This window comes from Antechinus flavipes, chromosome 2 (assembly GCF_016432865.1).
Source record: "Antechinus flavipes isolate AdamAnt ecotype Samford, QLD, Australia chromosome 2, AdamAnt_v2, whole genome shotgun sequence".
Classification (NCBI taxonomy): domain Eukaryota; kingdom Metazoa; phylum Chordata; class Mammalia; order Dasyuromorphia; family Dasyuridae; genus Antechinus; species Antechinus flavipes.
In genome coordinates, this window is record NC_067399.1 from 36,145,305 (window position 1) to 36,170,045 (window position 24,741).

At 44.6% G+C, this 24,741-nt stretch overlaps 1 gene segment (V, D, J or C); it reads left to right on the plus strand.

Moving 5' to 3' along the window:
* The first annotated feature begins 1,672 nt into the window (after window positions 1–1,672).
* LOC127546354 (immunoglobulin kappa variable 3-11-like) overlaps window positions 1,673–24,741 on the plus strand; it is a 64,702-nt gene continuing 41,633 nt past the window's right edge. The window contains 1 exon segment of the V gene segment in view: window positions 1,673–1,772. Coding sequence covers window positions 1,724–1,772 — 49 coding nt within the window.

Here is a 24,741-nt window from a genome sequence, read left to right on the forward strand (position 1 = left end):
TTTTCTCTGATTTATTGCTATGTGAGGGCTAAAGGCAGCTCTCTAGGACTACATGCTATAGGGAAGATGCTAAGTTTCATGGGGGGAAGTTTGTCATTGGGAGTTAATCACAGCAAACCAGATCTAGCGAAACAGATATCAATACTAATTGACATATTGACATATAATTGGTGGTGCAATGAATGGAGCCTGGACCTGGATTCAGTAGAATCTGAGTTTAAAGAATGCTTCAGACAGTTAGTAGAGATGAAGCCCTCACCATGTCACTTCTACTATGTCCAAGTTTATTTATCTTTAAAATGGGTATAATGCCTTTATGAACCCCCATGACTATATTAATGATATCAATGATACTAGTTAACAGCTACTAGCACCCACCAAAATTATAATTAAAAAAGGAGATAAACTTTTAATGTACTCTGCAAACTTTAAGACAATCAATAAATACTAGCTTTATTATAATAATAATATAAAAGATAATTTTTTTGCATTTCCCTTTAAATTAGGAAGACCTATAATACACAGACTGTTTCTTATTTTCCATTCCTTTCCCCAGCATTTAGCATTTTGTTTTTTAGCTGAGATTTCTGCACGTAGATAAAAGCATAATATTTTACTTTCTTTTCTTTTTTCTGTCAATGTTTCCTTTCACAATATGATTATTCTTGAAACATGTTTAGCATTGTTGCTCATGTATAACTTAAATCAAATTACTTGTGTTCTCCATGGGGGGGTGGGGAGGAGAAGAGGGAGAGTGAGAGTTTCAAATTTAATTTTAAAAAGCATAAAAAATTATTTTTTTCTTTAATTAGAAAAATGTTTTTTTAAACCCAAGTATGACACGAATGCTTTTCCTGTGTTTGTTCACTATAGATTGAGTGGAGAGAGGAGAGCCTGGAGGCGGGGATCAGACAGGGGCTGTTGCAGTCGCCCAGGGTAGAAGTGAATGACGCCCAGGCTTCTGGTCTCTGTTTCTGAGCTAGTTACGCTCCCATCAGAGCCTCCCCCTGAGCCCTCTTTGCCCAGAGCCTCATTTCTAGAAACTGTCAGAGCCTCCAGGGCGTGTCAGGATGGGAAATGGGGACAAGGACAGACCGAATGCTCTTCCCCACAGGCCTCAGACAAGGGCAGGATCCCCCAGTGACTGACAAAGCCCATTGACCAGGAGCCAGGCTCGAACAGGCTTTTCCCGGGTCCCAGGCCAGGATCTGTCCAGTCTGAGCCAGACCCCTCCCTGCCCCCTGGAGTTCTCCCCTTCTCCAGCAGAGGGTGGCAGTGGGGCAGGTCCAGGAGCAGCATCAGGGAGGCACCTCCCAGGTCTCCAGGCTGGGAGCTCGGGCCCTCTCTGCCTCCTCCCCAGGGCTGGGAGCTCCCTCAGGGTTAAGGGGAATCTAGTCCTGGGGGAGAGAGAGAAACTGCCTTCATTTGTCCAGAACCGGCTGCACCATCATCCTGAGGCACTAGATGTGACCTTGCCCTTGGTCCTGAGTCTCCCCCTGGGGACAGAGCAGAGGGGGCCCCTCCCCCAGAGCCAGGCTCAGCCAGGGGGACTCCCTGGGGCTCCCGGGGTCCCTGAGGGGAGGCTCCTCCCACACCTGGGGCTCTTTTGAATCTGGAGCCCCGAGGGAGCCGCAGGGAGCCCTGCCCAGGACATAAAAGCTTCCTCCCTCCTTCCTGCCCCTCAGGGCTCTGGCTGCTCTCTGCTCAGTCTCTGAAGGCCAGGATGAGCTCCCCATGGCAGCTGCTCTGGCTCCTGGTGCTCTGGGCTCAGGGTAAGGCCCAGGAGGGCAGGGAAGGGTGGGAAGGTCCCAGGTTTTCAGGGATACAAAACTTGATGATCTCTTAATTCAGTGGGTGAGCAATCTTAGACCTCAAGGAGGTAGATGAAGGCTGAGAACCATGAGAACTCTGTTTAAAACCCTTGTGAGGCTTGTGGGAAAGATGTTTTATTTTTCCTCAGGTTGATAGCAAAAAAACCAGCTTATTCATCACCTGGAATTTCCATGGTCTCCACAAAATTGTCTCATTATATTTTTAAAAATAGACATTCACACACTTCTTTCTCGATCTAATTCTTGGTTCTCTTTAGATTCCCAAGGAGCCATTGTGCTGACCCAGTCTCCAGCCTCCTTGTCCAGATCTCCAGGAGAGACAGTCACCATCAGCTGCAAGGCCAGTGAGAGTGTATATAGTTACTTGCACTGGTACCAGCAGAAACCTGGCCAAGCCCCCAGGCTCCTCATCTATGGTGCTAATAGCCTGGCATCCGGGGTCCCTGCCCGGTTCAGTGGCCGTGGGTCTGGGACAGATTTCACTCTCACCATCAGCAGCCTGGAGCCTGAGGACGCTGCACATTATTACTGTCAGCAGAGTAGCAGCTCCCCTCTCCCACAGTGCTTCAGGCCCGAACAAAAACCTCCCCAGTGTGTCCAGGGGACTCAGCTCAGAGCAGCAGGTGCCTCCTCGGGGTCCCCAGGGCAGAGCAGCCCCTGCTCTCTGGGCAGGCTCTCACTGCTCTCTGGGCAGGCTCTCACCTCCCAGGGCTTCCCCTTTCTGGTCCCCCAGGTCCCCTCCTTTCTAACTTGTGATCACGAGCCCTGTCAGCTCACCCAAGGCAAGGGGAGGGAGCACAAATCCAGGGGAAAGAAGAGGAAAAACCTTCAGGGAAATGCTGACATTTCAGGTGCCCTTGATATCCTTGAAGTTTCTCTTGTGTGGAGCCCAAGTTCCCCTTGAGGAGGCTTTGCTCTAATTCTCTGCAGCAATGACAGAAACTTGTTGCTGTTTTTCACTGTGTCTGAGTCTCTGTGACCCCACTGGGGGTTTTCTTGGCAGAGATACCACAGGGTTTTGCCTTTTCTTCCTCCAGCTCACTCACAGATGAGGAAATGGAGACAAACAGGATTAAGTGACTTGTTCAGAGCCACATGGCTAGTAAGTGTCCGAGGTTACATTTGAACTCAGGAACACGAGTCTTGGGGGTTCCAGGCCCAGCGCTCCATCCTCTCACTGCCCCAGGGGGCCGCCATGATAGAGACCAGATAGTTATTTCTCTAACCTGGGCCACACTGGTCTCAGACTGGGGTCCTTCTGCTCTGGGCCTGGTCAAGAGCCAACATGAAGCCCCCAGTATCACTCAGTCACCCCCAATTAGCATCTGATTATTTTCTACATCTCCAGGATCCCTCATTGACTCTCTCAGGCTCATGTGTGTGGATTAGAGTGTACCACCCACTAGACACTGAGGGAGTTCCTAGGAGAGTAGGGGGCAGGGCCGGCCCCCTCACTGCCGTCTCTGCTGGATCTCTACCTGGATCCTCTGCTCCAAGGGATCTCCTGGTGGTAGGAAGGCCCAAAGCCCTGTCCATTGCCTTCAGGACCAAGGCCCCACACATGGCTTCACTGCCTCCAGAGACTTTCTGGTCAGCCTTCCTCACTGGAAAAAAAGAGGGGATGGGCTTAGCTCTGAGATTTAACCTAGAGATGTTATCACGATTGTGATAACTCAGAATGTTCCAGACTCTTTCCTGTAACCTCATGCTCCCCATCCCACGAGTGGGATTACAGGAAGTATAAGCAACTACTAACAGTGAATTTCTTCAAATGAATTTTCTAATATGTCAGGCTCTAGAATAAGCACAGCAACGTCCGTACAAATGCAATTTTAGTTTTCCGGGAAGCTGAGACATGGGCAGTCAGGGAAAAAGCTACCAAAATGGTAGATGCTGGAACTCAGATTTCGAGAATTCTGGGGATTCACAGAGTCAGGCATCTGCACTGTACATTTTACAAATGGGGCCCAACCTGGGTAAAGGTTTGGAGTCAGGAGATAAAACATCGTTTGTGGTAGAGAGTAAGACAGCTATTTAGTTTGGATTATTGAATAAAGGGTGCATTGTGCAATTAATCTGGATAGAAATGAGGAGCTAGATGATAAAGGTTTTAAATGACAGAGTGGTTTGTATTTTATCCTAAATGTAAAAAGAGACAGAATTTCCTCCATGAAATTGTCAGTAAACGTTTATTAATCACCTTTCAGGTATCTGTCACTATTTAGGTGAGTTCTAAGTTCAGATCTGTTCAGGAAGGAAAAGTGCAGAGACCCTCAGTGCTTGACCCTCAATTTCATCTGAAACATAGATACTTTCTGAGGGTAGGATGGGGGATTGCCCTGTTAAGCACTGTTCCAGTAAGATGAAGGTCTTTTCCAAATTACCTCCTAAGAAATAAGGAAGGAGGAAGATTTTATGAAGAAAGAACCAGGAAGCAGGAATCAGAACTCTAATGCTATTATGTCAGGAAGAGGCTGAAATGAATATTCGGGGCTGAGGTTCTTGCAGCCAAACTGGTTTGGGTCAGTTAAACATCTTCCTGGTCCCAGCATCCCATCACCAGAACTAGACAGTCCAAAGGCGGATACTGCTGAGCAGAGCAAAGAAGCTTCCATATCTAGAAATGTATTCACCAGAGGCTGTGTGTGTGTGTGAATGTCCCCTATATTCCCTGGGATTGACATCTTACACACAACACCCACAGCCAGGGAAGGATAATCTTCCCTGACATTCTCTGTACCGTGTGTAGTTCTTCACAAAATGTATTCCCCTGACTTTTTGGTCATTCTTCCCACATTAAGAATCCTGTAGGGATCCTGTGATGATCCAGCCTCCAGCCTCCTTGTCTGTGGTCCCAGGACAGAATCTCCATCTAAGGCAATGCCAGTTGTAACATTGGCAAGTGGAGAACCTTGTAGCAGCAGGAGGTAGGACAGTCCCCAAACTCCTGATCAATGAAAGGTCTTCTGTGCCTTCTGGGGTCCCAGCCTCACTCAGTGGCAGTGGGTCTGGGACAGATTCCACTTTCCCTAATCAGTGCTAGAGGGGCAGAGCTTGCAGGCAATGACTGCTCTTGGTAGCTCTCCCAGAGAGCTGGGGCCCTGAACAAAACCTCAGCCTCTCAGTTCTGGGGAGGAGGTGCTTCTGCCCAGGTCACAGGCAGAAACAATCTCTGTGTGGGGAGGCTAAATCCTATTCTTCTACTAGGAGCCAGCTGTGTCACTTCTCTTGTGGGAGAGAGGGAAAAGTTAGGGGAATTGTAAACCAAAGAGAAAGGGAGTGTTTTTGGTTTTACATTCAAATCTTAGATTATAAACCTGCCAGGCATGCGATCAGTAAAGCTTGGTGGGTCAGAGCTTGAGTTTTTCCTTTCCTGAGCATTGTTATGCCTCAGTTTCCCCAAATTATTATGCCCTGGGTAAAATTATTATAGCCTCACCCTTTTTTCCTTGCCACTACGCCTGGGGGAATTGAGGCCCTGAAATGCCATTGAGTCATAAAGCTCCAGGTGCCTTATCTCAATCCTTGCTGGGATAATTCCCCCTCCTTTGGAGTATTGCCCCTCGCCTTGCTGCCTCCTGCCCTCCGCCTTTTTATCTTGACTCTCATCTTGTCAGGACTAAGTGAAGAAGAAATCTCTATATTATTAGTAAGGTCATTTCAAATCATTGTAAGGATGTGACTTTCCCCATGTGAACCTAATCTCATGAGAACCATGTGAGCCCAATCTCTAATTGACTGACTTTCCGCATATGAACTTAATTCCCATGCAAACCATGTGAACCCAATTGAGGTAGGACATGACTCCCCCTGTGAGAACCTGACCGTTCTTTAACCCATAAGAACATATGTTTTAGCTCCTTCTCTCATGAGAATTTGACCATTTTTTAACCTATAAGCTGGGAACATACCACATGTGTTTTAGCTCCAAATACGTGATTGCAGGAACTTGCCACTCCTGCAGAGTTCCTGTCTTATATGAGGTCTTTATTTGTCTCAAAGCCTTCTTTGTCCTGTTTCCTATAAAAAGCAGGTAAAGCATTCTCCATTTTGAAACCTCACCTACAGAGATGATGATCTGCCTAGAATTTTCCCATTCGGGACTAAAAGGCTGAAAATTCCGGGGTTTCCCAGCCACTGCCAGTAAATTAGGGTCGGAGCTCCCCCAACTGGTGATGTATTCTCTCTCTCTCTCTCTCTGCTATTTTAATCATAATTCTCATTATTCTTTGTATTTTATGTATTATTTGCTGTGTGAGTTGTTGTTGTAAGCATTCTATTCTGTGTATTGTATAATTAAATTTTACTTTCACTTTGATTGAGTCCGAGAGCATCATTTATAGGAGCAGATTTGAACTTTTCCCTAAAATCCCATAATAAAATTGGCATCACGAACAGGATCCACTATATATAAATGCCTCTCTTTAAGAAAACTAATGAGACCCCCACCCTGGCTGAGGTCCCGGGGTGGGAAGACACCCTGTTTTCTTCCTTAGTAAAGATCTGGGTCCAAAATACGGGATCTTGTGAAGCCTGGGGCAGCCGAGTGAGAAATGGCAAACTGCCCCAGTTAGCTGAATGTTTATCTAACATTCCCATAGAGAAAGGGAACGAGATGAGTGGTATAGTAGAAGAGGTTGGGCTTTGTTAATGGCGTACCACAAGGTATGTCAGGAGCTAGATAAAAAAGGAAGATGAGAAAATTCAAATGGAAAAGGAGTTAGCAGAGCTAAAAGGCAGAATGTCCATGTTGCGATGATAGAACTTCATTTGAGGAGATCAGGCTAGGAATCATCAGCATGTCGCTGAAAAGGCTGCGGTGAGAGTAGCACAATATAAGTACAGGAATCACTGGGGCAAAGTGAATAAAAAGAAGGTTCATGCCGTGATTGCCTTGGCTAAATCTGATTGGGACCCTGATAAATGGGATGGAGATATTTGGGATGAAGATGATGAGTGATGGGAGGAAGTGATTGAGGAAAATATACCTGATGTGGAAGAAGAAGTAAGACCTATAGTATGTAGGAAAGCTGAAAAGGCAGGGAATAATCAACCTAAAATAACAGAAATCACTGAGGATTTTTCTCAAAGGGAGATAAATGATTTACTAAGCAGATTTTCTCAAAGGTCAGGAGGGTCCACTATCTCCTGACTAGTAAAGTTAGCTGATGGAGGAGCAGGTGGTGTCTGGCTGGATCCTAAGGGTTGCTTAAAATTCATCAGTCTTACTTCTAATCCCTTTCTTCAGCAGGATATAAGGGATCACAGCCAATTAGGGTTAAGTGCTTGGGGAAGTAACACTTCCATATTAGAATTAGCTGCCCAATGGTTGAGGACTCAATATCCTGATTCTTCCATGTGGCCTAATGCTCACCATCCTTAGTACACCCTAAAGGATGGATTTCAGAGATTGAAGGAAGAAGCGATGAAAACTGCTGTTCTTGTGGGAGATGCTGACACTTATACTGATACTGGTGTGTTGGAAATGCATAGAGCTCCTATTGTGAAATCTGCACCCCCAGCTTACAAACATTTTATCTTAACCTTGTTGGTGGCATCTTTAGGGAAGTTGCTAGGGACAGTGATAGATAAGCTGTCTCAGCTAGGAGACCTCGGAGAATTCAGAGATGGGGGGATCCTAATATTTGGGAGGGGAATCGCCCTGGGGAAACAACAGCAATAATAGAATGTCCCGCAAGGAAATGTTCTCTATGCTCCTGAAAGCAAGAGTAAAAAGAGAAGAGATAGATGGGTTCACAACTGCTGATATGTATCAATTATATAAAAAAATAGGCAATAAAGGCTAGATATCTGCTCTGAACGTTACCCCATCAGTGCCGCCCACTTCTACCTCTCTGTACCCCTCTTTAGACCATCTTAAGGGAGAATAGGGTGAAGGCCAAGCTCTGTGTGTCCACACCTTGCATACTGATTATAGGCCCCACATGTCTTTCATAATATACTGGAAAAGTGGCTCAACCACCAAGACTCAGGCATTAGTGGACACGGGGGCGGAGGCCACCCTAATTTATAGGAACCCTACTAAATTCAGAAATGGAATACCAATAACTATCTCGGGGCTGGGAGGACACAAAGTAAGGACAAGTGTCATTGTGTATGAAAATTGGAACTTTCCCCAAAAGGGAATATAAGGTTGTAATTGTGCCCATTCCTGAATATATCATAGGGATTGATATATTAAAGGGAATGACCTTACATTTACCTGATGGACAATATCAATTTGCTATAAGGACTTTGCAAATAGCTGTAGTGGTAGGAAAATTGTCAATGCTTCCAGTCTGTTCCTGTTCCCTCAAAGATTGTTAGTCAAAAGCAATATAGGATACTAGGAGGGACAGAAGAGATTACTCAAACTATAAAGGAATATGTGCAAGCTGGGGTGTTAATTCCTACGACTACTGCTTGGAATAATCCAGTTTGGCCCGTGAGAAAATCTGACGGGTCCTGGAGGATGACAGTGGACTATAGACAATTGAATAAAGTCACCCCTCCCTTATATGCAGCTGTCCCGGATACTATTACTTTAATAGAAGCTGTGCAGTCATATCCCAGTTCCTGGTATGCAGTAATAGATCTAGCTAATGCAGTTTTTACTATTCTTAGAGAACTTAAGCAGTGGGACTAATTTGCATTTACCTAGCAGGGTAGACAGTATACCTTTACCAGACTTCCCCAAGGTTATTTACATAGCCCCACTATTTGTCATCGGATAGTGGCTGAACACTTGGATGAACTTAATTGGTCTGATGTGAAATTAACCCATTATATTGATGATATTATGATACAAGCCACTACTGCTCAGAGTGCTGAACAATGACTGGTGCAGCTTATAGAACATATGAAAGGGAAAGGATGGGAAATTAATCCTGAAAAAATACAAGGACCTGCCCAGAGTGTAAAGTTTTTAGGGATAATTTGGAATAAAGGCCACAGAGAAATATTACTGAAGGCCAGACTGAAAATATTGGACTTTTCTCCTCCCTGGGATAAGAAAGAAGCACAAAAATTTATAGACTTATTTGGATTTTGGAGGAATCATATTCCCCATTTAGGCCAGATCTTGCAGCCTTTGTACAAGGTCACTAGAAAGAAATATGAATTTGAATGGGGGGACAAGAAGATACAGGCCTTTGAAGAAGCTAAAGCTGCTATCCAGGCTGCCTTAGATTTATGGCTTGTAAAGGAGGGACCTGTAGAATTACAGGTATCTATTTTAAATGGATATGCAGATTGGAGTTTATGCCAAAAACGGCAAGGGAAGAATGTTCCTCTAGGATTTTGGTCCCGGAAATTGCCCCCTGCAGGACAAAATTATACTCCTTTTGAACAAAAGTTATTAGCAGCATTTTGGGCATTGGTGGAAACTGAGCATTTAACTTTAAATCATGAAGTAATTTTAAGGCCAGCTATACCCATAATGAGCTGGATTTTGGGGACATCTGACTCCCACAAAATTGGACATGCTCAAGAATCTTCTATAATTAAATGGAAATGGTATTTACAAAATAGAGTAAAAACTGGGTGGCAAGGAATGTCTGCTCTGCATGAGAAGATTTTAGAACTTCCAAACCGGCAGGAATATGTGGAAACACCCAGAATGTATGAGCAGTCCCCAGTATCTTGGAATCAAGATTATGATGCCTTAACCAGAGAGCAAAAAGACCACATCTGGTTTACTGACGGTTCGGCCAAGTACATAGGCTCCAAAAGATATTGGAAAGCAATAGCATATAATCCAGTAAAAAATACTGTTCTAGAGGCTACAGAAGGCCAAAGTAGCCAGTGGGCTGAAATGATGGCTGCTTATCAAGCAATACAGAGTGAAAAAGGAAATCAGTGATTTGTTTACTGACTTATGGGCAGTGGCCAGTGGGCTAGTGGTCTGGATGCCCATGTGGAAAGAACATGACTGGAAGATAAGAGATAAGGAGGTCTGGGGCAAGAAATTGTGGTTACCAATATGGGATTGGTGTCAGAATACTAATGTGTCTGTATTTCATGTAAATGCTCATGTAAAGATGGATTCCGTGGAACGTGAGTATAACGCACGAGCAGATGAACTATCCAAAATACAAGGAAAGGCACTGCAAGTGATTCCCACTAAGGATGATGACCTAATGTTAGGAAAATGGATCCACACCACTGCGGGACATGTGGGCGCACTTGCTTCTTACAGGGGGGCATTAGATAGGGGAATCAATCTTCCTCTTCACTTATTTAAACAAATATCTCAGGAGTGTCCCCAGTGCCAGCTCTTTAGTCAGCGCCCTTTACCCAGGAGGGTGACTGGGGAACTGGCTCGGGGTACCCTACCTGCTCAAATCTGGCAAATTGATTATATAGGCCCATTGCCTATGAATCAAGGGTGCCAATATGCCTGTACTAGTGCGCATACCTACTCTGGGATACTTACTGCTTGTCCATATAAGAAAGCTACGCAAAAGAACACTTGTAAAACCTTAGACATTGTTTCATTATATTATGACGCCCCATGCAAATCCTGAGTGATAATGGCACTCATTTTAAAGGAAAAGAAATTGAACTATATTGTAATTATAATAATATTGAATGGATTTATCATATTTCTTATTATCCTCAAGCAGCAGGACTTTTAGAAAGAATGAATGGATTATTGAAGGAAAAATGAAAGAAATTAAGTGATAATAATGATTTGAGAAAATGGAAAGAAAATGTATTTGAAGCTCTAAAACAACTAAATAATAGACCCCTAGCTGATGCAGAAGATACTCCTCTCTCCAGGATGATGACTCCTAATTTACAAATAAGAAAGATATCATCTCTTCCCACTATTCAATGGTGGATTCTAAATAAGAATGCTAGGCAACGTTGGTGAGCTTCATTAGGATCCGCAGGGTATGATTTATATGTAATTCATGATGTGAATATTTCTCCTCAAGGCTAACAATTATGTCATACTGGTATTGATTTTAAATTATCCTCTGGATATTATGGACAATTATGGGCACGGACCTCAGGAATGTTGATGCATCCTCGCAAACATTCACCCAGGGACTGGTCTGCTGATTACCTGCCTGACTCTCCATACAACACTCTGATGCCTTTATATTGGGATAACAAAACTCAGAGGTTTCAAGATGGATTTATGTGTCCCAATACACCCCTGTGTCAAATAGGAACCTGGATTTTACCTGACGGATCTTCCTTTTGGTGACTTCAAGACCTGTGTTTAGAATCTTTAGATCTAATCAAACCAATGGGACTATTACAGTTATACCTAAGGCTAACATAACACTATTATGTTGTTTTTCTTATCTCAATTTTATTACTTTTCCTACACATAGAAATACTGTTGTATCTGCTATGATGTCATGTAATTTTACTGTTACTCAAAGTACATATTTCAATTATTCCTTCCCACCACATAATAATCAATATTTTATGTGTCAAAATGGATCTACAATTTATATTTCTAAAGAAAGGACTGGAAGACCATATTGGAATTTTATGAAAATGGTATGGGATAAAGACCCTGAAAAACATCCTCCATCCATTGTAAGAATTCCTAAAATTTGTACCAATACTTCCACTTCACAACACAAAATAGTATTCCACTATAATGTTACTTTTCCTCCCTTGTCCTTATGCAACAGAAGGAGAAGAGCTTGGTATGATACTTTGCTTGATGGGGCAGGAACTGGTTTGGATATAGTTAATTCCATAGATCTTGAGACCTTGGCCAGCAGACTGCGCAGTGCTGTATCTCAGCCTTAACTGTTAATGCACAATGGTTACCCACAACGATCCTACCACACCAAAATCCTTTAAACTACCAAGGCCAATTTCTGCATGTATTCGATGACAGTACATTAGCCCAATTTACACTCTGATAACAATGTTACCCAATTATTCAGTTGGACTAAATGTTCTCTCCAAAATATGTATACCTTGATCCAAAAGGAGAATGCTCAACGTCTCCTACAAGAAGGAGACACACGTATATGAGATCAAATATTCCCCCAACATAACATGTGGAGAAAGCTTAAACCTGAGAATGCACAGTGCACCCCTCACTGGTGCACGGGAGCGATTGTATGTTACCAAGTGCATGATGGACTGTTATGTGTCAATTTCATGCTATTCCTTTTGTCCTGCACGATTATTTTGTAACCTCACATACAAAGTAACTACAGGTCGTAATAATGTAACTCACACCTGAGCTGACTGTGTACCCACCGATAAGGGCAGAATATGTGGGATGATGACCCAGCAGATGGAGCCCTGCCTTCTCCCACATTCTTCTAATCTTTGTGATCTAACTCTCTATCTTCAAACAATTTTTCTGTGCTGTATGAAGTTTCTGCCCAACATACATGTCTTGTATCTAATAATGCTACTGATCTAGCCTCTGTTTCTCAGCCTCCTTATTCTGGCTGTTTAACTGATGTTTCCTTGTTACACTGGCAGGGTGATGATTTCTATTTTTTCCCAGACACTGATGTGATACAGAATGTGACGTGGGCACCCAAATTGTTACCTCTTTCCCATACCTCTTTGTCTTTGCAACCTTTAATTAATATTCTGAATCAATCTCATGTCCTGAAGCGACTATTACAGGCTCATCAGCGCGCCTTGAATGAACATCGAATTCAGACTCATATAGTGCCAGGACAGCTGCTCGAGGCCTCACATTTAGTTACTTCTGATACTAATCATCATTGGTATGATTTTTTATTTAAACCTAAAAGTGCTACCTCATATTTTAATAGTTTAGCTATTCCCATATTATTATTGTTAATCTTTTTATTATCCTTATGTCTATGTAACTGTTATATGTATTCTAAAAAGAAAATATTTATTCTAATTTCACCCCCCAGTCATGTCCTCTTATGCTTCTCATGAACTTAAGGCCAAATGAATAAGAAATGCCTTCTCATTAGTAAGTTCATTTCAAACAATTTCAACAATGTGACTCCATGGGAACCTAGCCTTTCTTTAACCCTGTGAGACCGGGAATATGCCACATGTGTTTGGCTTCACTTCCACAATCCCAGGAACTAACCACTCCGTGGGACACAATGGATGTCAGGGAGGGTTGGGCCCCTCCCTGACATCTATGTTAATCAAGTCATATCTTGGAAGCCCATCTGGCATTTCCTTCTCCTATACCTAACTTTCTATATATAAGCAAGTTGGCTCTGTGCCGACTTTGTTTTCAAACACTATAAATTCAGGCCAGTTTTCATCGTAGGTGGAACCTCAGCCATGGAGATAATCTTTCTGCCTGGGATCTCTCCCCCTTCAGGACTCAAAGGCTGTTTATTCGGGGTTCCCCAGACTGCTGCAACTTAAGAATTGCAACTTAGAGATGGCGCTCCTCCAGACTATTCTAATCATAGTTCTCCTTTTTCTTTGTCTTTTATGTATTATTTACTGTATTGGTTGTTATTGTAGGCAATCTATTCCATGTATTGTATAAGTAAATTTTACTTTCGTTTTAACTGAGTCAGAAAGTATCATTTATAGGAGTGAATCTGAACCTTTCCTTAATTAACATAACAGACCCTTAGGACTTGAACCTCTCTATTGTTTGAAACAGATACTTTCTGAGCCTGGGGTAGGGAGACTGCCCTCTTAAGCTTTGTTCTAGTAAAATGGAGATCTCTTCTAAATTGCCTCCCTAGGTAGAAGAAATGAGAAAGATTGCAGGAGGAAGTAAGAAGCAGAACTCCAATGGTCCCATCCCAAGAAGAGGCTGAAATGAGCATCTGGGGCTGAGGCTCTTGCAGCCAAGCTGGTTTTCATCATTTGAACACCTGTTTCCTGGTCCCAGCATCCCATCTGCTAGAACTAGACAGTCCAAAGGCTGATACTGCTTAGCAGAGCAAAGAAGCTTCCTTGCCTAGAAATGTATTCAATAGAAGTTGCGTGTGTGTGTGATTGTCTACTGTATTGGCTGGGATTGACATCACACACACAATATCCACAATCAGGGAAGGGTAATCTTACCTGACATTCTCTGTACTGTATGTAGTTCTTCACAAAATTTATTCCACTGACTTTTTGGTCATGTTTCCCACATCAAGAATCCCATGTGGGTCATGCAATGATCCAGTCTCCCTGTCTGTGGTCCCAGGAAACAGAATCCCCATCAGTGGCAATGGCAGTTGTAACATTGGCAAGTTCCCTGGTACCAGCAGGAACTAGGACAGTCACTGATCAGTGAAATCTTTTATGTGCATTCTGGAGGTTTTGCTCACCTCAGTGATAGTGGGCACGTCCTCCACAACTAATAGATAGGGCAAGATAGCAATCTTCCGCGTAGCAGGCAGGCCCATAAAACTTGTGGAACTTCATGGTATTACATATTATTTACCCTTAGAAAGGAGCATATTCCCAAATATTTCTACTTTGGAATGGAGCCCAAATTGTCACCCCTGACCCCTCATGTAATTATAATTCTGATGAAAGTGAAATTTCTTTGTTTTTTTTTTAACTTAAAGAAATCATATAACCAGAGGCTCTCTCCTGTTTCTGTGTCCTCTGTCTCTCCCTCTCTGTCTCTGTCTCTCTCTGTATCTCTCCCTCCAAACCTGAAGCAGTAGCAGAGCTAGAAAGCTGAGTAGGTCTGTGTCATTGGGGAAAACTGTGCCATTGGCCACAGGGGAAAACAAATATTCCTGAGACTGATTGTGTAGTTCAACCCTACCAGGGTAAGATATCCCTGGGAGGAGCTGTTGTAAGTCTCCGAGTTTTAGAGACAAGAGAGCTCTGTAGCTGGAAGCCTAGAACCTCCCCCACCGTGGGACAAATTCACATGCCCTCTCCTGCTGCAAGGAGTCCTGGGTTCTGCCTTTGAAAGCATCAGCCCTGGACAGCACAGAGCATGAACATGTGCTGCCGGCTCAGCTCCTTTGTCTCCTCTGGCTCCCAAGGAAGGAAGTCAGCTCATGCAGAGGGATCATGGGATCATTCTTGTGATTTCATTCTCCCTGCAGAGCATATTTGCCAGACTAGGAAATATTCATATTTAGGACAATGTTCTTTCTTTCTTTCTTTTTTTTTTTTTTGCTGAGGCAATTGGGATTAAGTAACTTGCCCAAGTTTACACAGCTAAGAGGTGTTAAGTGTCTGAGATTAGATTTGAACTCAGGTCCTCCTGTCCTGGTGCTCTCTCCACTGCGCCACCTAGCTGTCCCCAGGAGAATGTTCTTTATTTGCAGCCCCTTATATGACTTCAACTGCTTTTACTTGAAAGTCATTAAAGCCTGGCTAACTTTTTTTTTTTTTTTTTCTTTTTCTGGGTAGATGCCAAAGGAGTCCTGGTGCTGACCCAGGCTGTGGCCCCCTGCCTGTGTCTCCAGGAGACAAAGTCACCTCTCAGCTGTGGTCCAATGAGGGCTTGAATAACTCTTTATTGTGAAAGAATAAGTTTCTTACATTCCTAGGGCTTTTGGCCTCGTCTGGGGTCGCTGCTCACCTGAGGGGCAGTGGGTCTGGGACAGACTTTTCTCTCCCCACGAGCAGCCTAAAGCCTGAGCATGCTGGGGATGCTTATTTTCTATAGGATGATAGAAGGGTCCCACTGCATTACAGTCTTAAACCAAACCTTCCCAGGGCAGCTCAGGTGCTTCAGTCTGGGCCAATAGCTGCTTTGTCCAGAGTCAGCAGGGCAGAGAACTCCTTCCTCTTTGTTCGTACAGGCCTTAGCTGGGCTCAGCCCACTATGTCTCCTGTCATACTTTCTCATTTCAGCCCAGCCAGCCTGACATTTCTAGCTTTACACAACAGAAAATTGGATGGATTGGATTTGTCTCTAAAGCTCAGACTTACAGCAGCTACTCCCAGGTTTATTTTATCAAAGAGGGTTGAACTACACAGACTTCTGTCCTTAGACTCATGTTCACATGTCCTTGGACATGTGATCCAGGATGTTTAGGGAGAAAACATCTAGTAGAGTAACCATTTCTGATCCTCTAGAAGTGATTTATGCTACGAGGGAAGAACTACTTTTGTTCCTTCTCCTTTCAAGGGCACTAATGTAGGAAAGGCCTTTTTCCAGTTTTAGAGCAAACAAGATCAGATTAAAAAAAAAAAAAAAGAGCTTGGGCACGTCCCACACAACACTCTCCGGAGGTATTTTCCTTGTCTCCAGAATTCTGGAGAATTCTAAAGATGAAGCGGCATCATGTAGGCCCTAGTGGGTGTTTTGTTAGTGTCTGGACTAGGAAACAAACCACACTGGAGGATCCGCCTTTTAATGGGAACGTGTAAGTGTGTATTTCTCACCCCCAGAATAAGCAAATAAGACATGACAATGATGGGACGTCCATTATGGGTTCATTGTTTCTCTGATGGGATGACATGATTTCTTGTGCAGAAGGGTTAGTTTACACATGGAGCCCCAGTGACCTAATACTGTGCTTGAGAATCAGGAATATGGAGACATTCCCTTTTGTGCCCCCAGGAATCTCAGCCACTCCTTTTTGTTGGAAAGAAGAAGGAACAAGTTCATGTACCAAAGTCTTTTGACTGTTTTTTCACTCCATGAAGAAAGAACACCTGGGTTAGGGGACAGTGTCAAATTAGAGCCCTGTCACTTACTGAACAAAGAGCCTCTCTCAGGGGATAAGAGTGACATCATCATGTCTCCCAGGAGCTCAGGTCTCCGGGGTCCTGAGAGAACTTTGGCTTCTGCATTCTGCCAGGACTGGCGAGAGGAAGCTTGTTCTTTGGCATTACTGCACAGAACTGGAGAAGAACTTCCCCCAAAAGAACTTAGGCTTGAACACAGAAACATGAATCACAGGATTGAACACAGAAAATTCTGTCATACTTGCTTTCTCCCTATCTCCCCACATCAATTCTCCCTGGACCCTGCCTTGTCTCTGTATCTGAGGTTTGTGAATGTTAAAGGGACTTTGGGAAAGAGGAGGGGGCCGAGGGACAGGAGAGTCTCCCAGAGATATGTGGCCGAGCAGAGGGAAGAGACTGATCTTACCAAGCGAGCACTTGCTCCCTGGAACTGACAGAACTAAATCCCCCATACAGGCTTGTGTAAGATGTTGAAAAATCATGGGAGGCCACAGTCATGTCTCTGTATGAGTGAGAAAATCTAGAACTTTCACAGTCCATGTTTCAGATTGTAAGAAAGAAGTCTAATATATCAGGCATTTCGGGGCTAGACTAGTTCTCTGCCGAGACAGTGTAAGAGGTCTTTACTCTCCCTGTCTAGTAGACTTTGGGTGCTATTAATGGTGACTTTTTTTTCTGTTTGTCTGCCTGTCTCTTTCCATCTGTCTGTCTGTCTGTCTCTCTCTCTTTCTCTTTTTCCATTAGATTGTCTGTCTCCTGGAGATTTGGACAATAAGGCTGGAGACTGAGTCAGCACAGTAACTACTTGAGAATCTAGGAAGTCAAAACAATTAGAAGTACAGCAACACATGTAATGTCCAAGCACTATGAATAAACAAGAACATTGTGGAAGTCACTGAAGTCCCCAAGAAGCAGCATTCACTATATTTGCTGTAATGAGGGGACGTGCCTGCTCTTTCCCAAGGAATTTGAAGTGCATCTACTCCAGCCCATGACTGTGTACACCGAGATCTGCCAGCTTGTGCTGGGCCTGAGCTGTTTCACCTCCTGGATGGAGAACATTGTAGGAACTTGACCCTCAAACCAGATTTTCTTATAAATCCATCCAGTTTCCTATTGGTTCTTATCTTGGGAAGTGGAGGGTTTCAGGATCACTCAGAATCTGGATCAAAGTCCTTGGTCTTTAGGGGGAGAAGTGAAGGAAGCAGGTAAGCTGCCACACCGCTTGCCAAAGATATATCCTGGATTCTGGAGTCCGGAGTCTCCAGTCTCTCTCCTCCTCGTCCTGCAGCCAAGTGACCCTGACCTCTCTCCCTCAGCCCTCCAATCTTTGCCTGCAATTATCTCACCACCACACATTCAGCAAGCGCCAATGGTGAGGAGAGCCATCACATCATCATCTCATCTAAGTATATCCTTATAGAACAATTATCTCACATGGAATGGGTAATTAGCTTTAAGGGCTCTGCTGTCTGATTCAAGTACACCTTGTCAGAGTTTCAGTCCTCTACAGAGAGCTCATCCTGCTCCCTGAAGACCAGTAGAAAGAGTATCCTGAGCCCTGAATGAGACAGCTGCAAAGTGAGGCTTTTCTATCTTAATGGGCCTTCTGAAAAGTCCTTTGGCTCCCCAGAGTGTAAAGGACTTCCTGGATTTTAAATGGAGTTTAAGTCAAATGAATAATATGTATTTTTGTATGATTTATTGACATGTGCGTGCTAAAGACAGCTCTCTAGGACTACATGCATAGGGAAGATGCTAAGTTGCATGGGTTGAAATTTGTCATGGGAAGCTACTCACACTAAGCCAGATCTAATGAAACGGATATCAATATTCATTGATACATTAATATATAATTGGTTCGATGAATGGATTCTGGACCTGGATTCAGGAAAGTTTCAACAATGTCTCAGACATTTATTACCTGTGAAGCCCTCACCATGTCACTTACTTTGACTGTCTCAATTTCTTTATCTATAAAATGGCTATAATTCCTTTATAAATTTCCATAAATCTATGGTGATATCAGTGATATTAGCCAATAGCTATTAGCTCCCACCAAAATTATAAAGAAAAAATGAGATAAAATGTTACTGTACTTTACAAATTTTAAGACAGTCAATAAATGCTAACTGTATTATAATAATAATGGAAAAGATTATTATTTTGCATTTCCCTTTAAGTTAAGAGGATCTATGGAACATAGAATGTCTCTATTTTTCCATTTCTTTTCCCATCACTTAGCATATAATTTTGTGCATAACATAATAAGACTTGTTATTCAGCTGAGATTTTTGAATTTAGCTAAATGTGTAATGTTTTATTTAATTTTTGTTTTATGTCTATTTTTCCTTTCCCACCATGATTATTGCTAAAACATGTTTAGCATTATTGCACACGTATAACCTGAGTCATATTGCTGGACTTCTCAGTGAGTGGGGAGAAGAGTGAGAGGGAGAATTTGAAGTTCAAACTAGAAAAGCATTAACAATTCTTTTTATCTTTAATTAGAAAAATGGGTTTTTAAACATAGATATAACAGGAATGGTTTTTACTGTTATTTTTTCACTATAGATTGAGTGGCGAGAGGAGAGCCTGGAGGCGGGGGATCAGACAGGGACTGTTGTAATCGCCCAGGGTAGAAGTGAATGACGCCCAGGCTTCTCGTCCCTGTTTCTGAGCTAGTTACGCTCCCATCAGAGCTCCCCCTGAGCCCTCTTTGCCCAGAGCCTCATTTCTAGAAACCTTCAGAGCCTCCAGGGCGTGTCAGGATGGGAAATGGGGACAAGGACAGACCGAATGCTCTTCCCCACAGGCCTCAGACAGGGGCAGGATCCCCCAGTGACTGACAAAGCCCATTGACCAGGAGCCAGGCTCGAACAGGCTTTTCCCTGGTCCCAGGCCAGGATCTGTCCAGTCTGAGCCAGACCCCCTCCCTGCCCCCTGGAGCTCTCCCCTTCTCCAGCAGAGGGAGGCAGTGGGGCAGGCCCAGGAGCAGCATCAGGGAGGCACCTCCCAGGTCTCCAGGCTGGGAGCTCGGGCCCTCTCTGCCTCCTCCCCAGGGCTGGGAGCTCCCTCAGGGTTAAGGGGAATCTAGTCCTGGGGGAGGGAGAGAAACTGCCTTCATTTGTCCAGAACCGGCTGCACCATCATCCTGAGGCACTAGACATGACCTTGCCCTTGGTCCTGAGTCTCCCCCTGGGGACAGAGCAGAGGGGGCCCCTCCCCCAGAGCCAGGCTCAGCCAGGGGGACTCCCTGGGGCTCCCGGGGTCCCTGAGGGGAGGCTCCTCCCACACCTGGGGCTCTTTTGCATCTGGAGCCTCAAGGGAGCCGCAGGGAGCCCTGCCCAGGACATAAAAGCTTCCTCCCTCCTTCCTGCCCCTCAGGGCTCTGGCTGCTCTCTGCTCAGTCTCTGAAGGCCAGGATGAGCTCCCCATGGCAGCTGCTCTGGCTCTTGGTGCTCTGGGCTCAGGGTAAGGCCCAGGAGGGCAGGGAAGGGGTGGGAAGGTCCCAGGTTTTCAGGGATGTAAAAGTGACGGCTCCTTGATACAATGGGGGCACACGCTGGGGCACAAGACGGGCAGATGGAGGCCGAAAAACATGACCAAAGCCCTGCTTGTAAACCTTGTGCGGTCTGTGGAAAAGGTGGTTTCTGTCTCACGTTGACATTCAATACAAGCATTTGTCGGTCACTTGGGATTTCTGGGTCTCCAGAAAAGTGTCTCCTTCATGTTCTTTAGATTGTACATTCCCACATTTCTGTCTTCCTCTAATTCTGTTGCTTCCCCAGATTCCCGAGGAGCCATTGTGCTGACCCAGTCTCCAGCCTCCTTGTCCGGATCTCCAGGGGAGACAGTCACCATCAGCTGCAAGGCCAGTCAGAGTGTATCTAGTTCTAGTTATAGCTACTTAAACTGGTACCAGCAGAAACCTGGTCAAGCCCCCAGGCTCCTCATCTATGGTGCTTCTAACCTGGCATCTGGGGTCCCTGCCCGGTTCAGTGGCAGTGGGTATGGTACAGATTTCACCCTCACCATCAGCAGCCTGGAGCCTGAGGATGCTGCACATTATTACTGTCAGCAGGGTTGGAGCTCCCCTCTCCCACAGTGTTTCAGGCCCGAACAAAAACCTCCCCAGTGCATCCAGGGGACTCAGCTCAGAGCAGCAGGTGCCTCCTCGGGGTCCCCAGGGCAGAGCAGCCCCTGCTCTCTGGGCAGGCTCTCACCTCCCAGGGCTTCCCCTTTCTGGTCCTCCCGGGTCCCCTCCTTTCTAACTTGTGATCACAAGCCCTGTCTGCACAGCCAAGGCCGAGGGGAGGCAGCACAGCTCCTGAAAAATGGAGAGAAAAGTCCCTACAGGGAAATGCTGACATTTCAGGTCCCCTTGATATCTTTGCCCCAAAGTAATGAGTTTCTTTCTCTGGTTGGGAGCCCACGTTCCCGCTGAGCAGGTTTTGCCACCATTCTCTGTAGCAATGGCAGGTGTATCTTGCTGCTGTTCTTCAGCCATGTCTGAGTCTCGTGACCCTACTCAGAATTTTCTTGTCACAGACACTGGAGCTTTGCCATTTCCTCCTCCAGCTTATTTCAGACAAACAAATGGAGGCAAACAGGAGTGAGTGACTTGTTCAGAGCCACATGGATAGTAAGTGTCCAAGGTTAGATTAAACTCAGAAACGGGAGTCATGGGGATTCCAGGCCCAGTGCTCCATCCTCTCACTGCCCCGTGGGGCTGCCATGATAGAGAACAGATTGCTTTTTCTCCAGCCCAGGACACATGGTCTCCCAGGCTGGTTCCTTCTGCCCTGGGCCTGGAGAAGAGACAAAGGGAGGGCCCCAATATCACCCAGTCTCCCCGAGTTTGAGTCTCATTATCTCATTATTTGCATCTGGAGCACCAGGCCCTCATTGACTTTCTTAGGCTCATGTGTGGGGGTTGGAGTGTATTTCCCATCAGACCTTGGGGGAGTTCCCAGGAGAGTAGGGGGCAGGTTGGAGCCCCCTCCCTGCTGTCTCTGCTGGGGTCTCTGTCTGGATTCTCTGCCCCAAGGGATCTCCTGGTGGTAGGAAGGCCCAAAGCCTTGTCCATTGCCTTCAGGACCAAGGGCCCACACAGGGTTTCACTGCTACTTGAGATTTTCTGGTCAGCCTTAGGCACTGGAAAGAAGAGGGGATCTGCTCAGCTCTGAGACTCAGATCACTGATGGCTTCAGGCCTCACAATGTTCCCAGATTCTCTCCTTTAGCCTCATTCTCCCTATCCCAGGAGTGGGCTTGCAAGAAGCATAAACAACTGCTAACAGTGAATTTCTTTCATTGAAATTTCTTATGTGTCAGAATATTCTCACATGAAATAAAGGTGTCAGAGTCTGCACAGGGAAGTCTATAAAATACAATTTTACTTTTCAGGGCAGGTGAGACTTGGGCAGTCGGGGAAATGAGCTCTCCCCTAAATGCGGGGGCTTGAACTCAGATTAATAGAATCCTGGGGATTCTCAGAGTCAGGCATCTACAGAGTACAGTTGACTAATGGGGCCCACCCTGGGTAAAGACCTGGAGTCAGGAGATGAAACATCCTTTGTTATGGAGATTGACAGCTGTTTAGTTTGGATTATAGAACAAAGACATGCATTGTGTAATTAATCTGGATGATGAGCTAGATGGTAAAGGCTTTAAAGGACAGAGTGGTTTGTCTTTTATCTTAAAAACAAAAAGAGAACATTGGAGGTGCCATCTACAGGTGCCAGCCCAAGAAGAGCCTGAAATGAGGATCTGGGGCTGAGGCTCTCACAGCCAAACTGGTTTTCAACAACTGACCATTCACTCCCTGGTCCCAGCATCCTATCACCTAGAACTACACAGTCCCAAGGCTGATACTATTTTGTAGAGCAAAGAAGCTTCCTTACCTAGAAATGTATTCCAGAGAGGTTGTGTGTGTGTTTATAACTGTCTCCTATATTCACTGGGATTGACATCTCACACGTGACACCCACAGTCAGGGAAGGGTGATCTTACCTGACATTCTCTGTACTGTGTGTAGTTCTTCACAAATTTTATTTCCCTGACTTTTTGGACATATTTCTCACATCAAGAATCCTGTGCAGGTCATGGGATGATCCAGTCTCCCTGTCTGTGACCCAGGACAAAGCGTCCCCACCAGTGTCAGTGCCAGGTCCGATATTGGCAAGTGGAGAACTTGGTACCAGCAGGAAGCAGGACAGTCACCCAGACTCCTGGTAAATAAAACAGGCTTATGTTTGATTAATGAAGGACCTTTGTCTCCTTTGTTTCCTTTATCTATGGCTGCTTCTATAAGATCTTTACCATAATCTGTAGGTACCTTATCATAACCTTTTAGGTGCAAATTTAGAACAGCTTGAACACAGTAACTAATACAACCGCTAGGTCCTGTTGGTTGTTGAGGGAAGACTCGGACCTCTGGTGTGAGAGCTGCTCAGTATATTTCTCAGGACTCCTTTGCATTCTTGGTGTCCCATGTGCCCCCCAAACTCTCACCCGTGGCTCCAAGAAGCTGAACCATCTTGACCAACCAGTCAGTCTAACAGATCCATTTGAAACCCACTGCTCACTTAGGAGGATGTTTGTCTGAATAAATAAAAACTTCCTTGGAAGAATGGGTCTTCCTATTGGTGACTCAGGCAGTTGCTGGGGAGAGCTTGGCAAGGGTCCTCAAACTTTTTAAATCGGGGGCCAGTTCACTGTCCTTCAGACTGTTGGAGGGCCGGACATTAGTAAAAACAAAAACTTTGTTTTGTGGGCCTTTAAATAAACTTCATAACCCTGGGTCAGGGGGATAAACATCATCTGCTGCAGCATCTGGCCCGCGGGCCATAGTTTAAGGACCCCTGGACTTACAGAGCTTGGTTAATCAAGAAAACTGCTGATCCAAACCACTGACAGTCAACTTGACCTTTTCTTTTGCCATTTAGTCTGATGACTTCTGAAGAGAGAGTGAGAATGATGCCTTTGAGCAACCCAGCTTCACTTAAATTACCCCTTTAGCCAAAAGGTATGACCCACACTATTTTTTTCCTTTATTCTCTCATGTTTCATTATTTTATTATTGACACGGCCATTGACACTAGGAAACAGTAAATCTCCCTTCCTTCCCACACCTTACATACATGGAATCATTTCTTACAGCAAATGTTGAAGTTTTGAACAGTGGATAAAATCATTCCGCGCCACTGTGTTTTTCTGAGATACAGAACTAGATGATGAGATTGACACATGCATTGCCAGTCCTAGCTCATTGCCTGGGAAACTCTGAAGGAAAGAGAATGAGAAATAGGAAGGGGATGAGGCTGCGAACCGAAGTGAAAGTCTGCAGAGCCGCTGGGCTCACTTCATTGCTGTGTCTGGGCCATGGAGAGTCTACCAGCATCCCACCAGAAAATGGAACTCCTTCCTTCTGAATTGTCTTAGGAAGATTCTGAGAATCATCTGAGAAGATAGAGTAATGAGCTCCTTTCTTGGGCAGAACTGGCAACACTCTCACTGAATTGCAGAGGACACAACCCAATGGGTGGGCCATGTTGTTTGAATGACAAAAACACATTTGCTTACAGTCTATTTTAGGGAAAAGTCACACAAGACAAATGCTTAAATTGAGATCTGAAGAAATAATACAAGGACATTCACAAGGTAACTTTGTAGAAATTTGGTATCAATGATGAGACATGGGAGACACTGGTCCCAGATCTTCCAGCAGGGTGTACCTGGAAAAAAGAAAATGCTGTTCTCTGTGAGAGACACAGAATTGCAGTAGCTCAATGGAAACATGAGATGTAAAAATGTAGAGACATCTCTCTTCTAAATGTTCATATCCACCATTTGTGCCTTACTTGTTATAGAGCCTTCTGAGATCCCATTGGTCTGATCATCCCTGTAGGCTATAGTGTACGTTATACATCTCATCATATAGATGTCATTTTTGTTCCTGTAATACTGGAGAAAATGAGGCAGGAGAGAGATTAGAGAGTTTTTAATATTAAGTGGAGAGTTTAATTGACTGGACAGGACTCTCATCTCAAATTATCCAGTCAGACAGAAATAAAGATATACTGAAACCAAGGAATCCATGTTGGTCCCAGGGCTGGAGGAGACTGTCATCTCAAAGAATCCAGCGTCCAGCATCCAGCCTCCAATGATGAATGGGAGACCCCCAACTTCTTAAATACCTTTTCTCTAAACAAAGGAAGGGGTAAGAAGCGCAGGAAAACTTCTGTCAGGTTGGGGAAGGCCATAAATCCTAAAAACTCAGAGACAGGATGTCTGAATACACAGAAATAAAG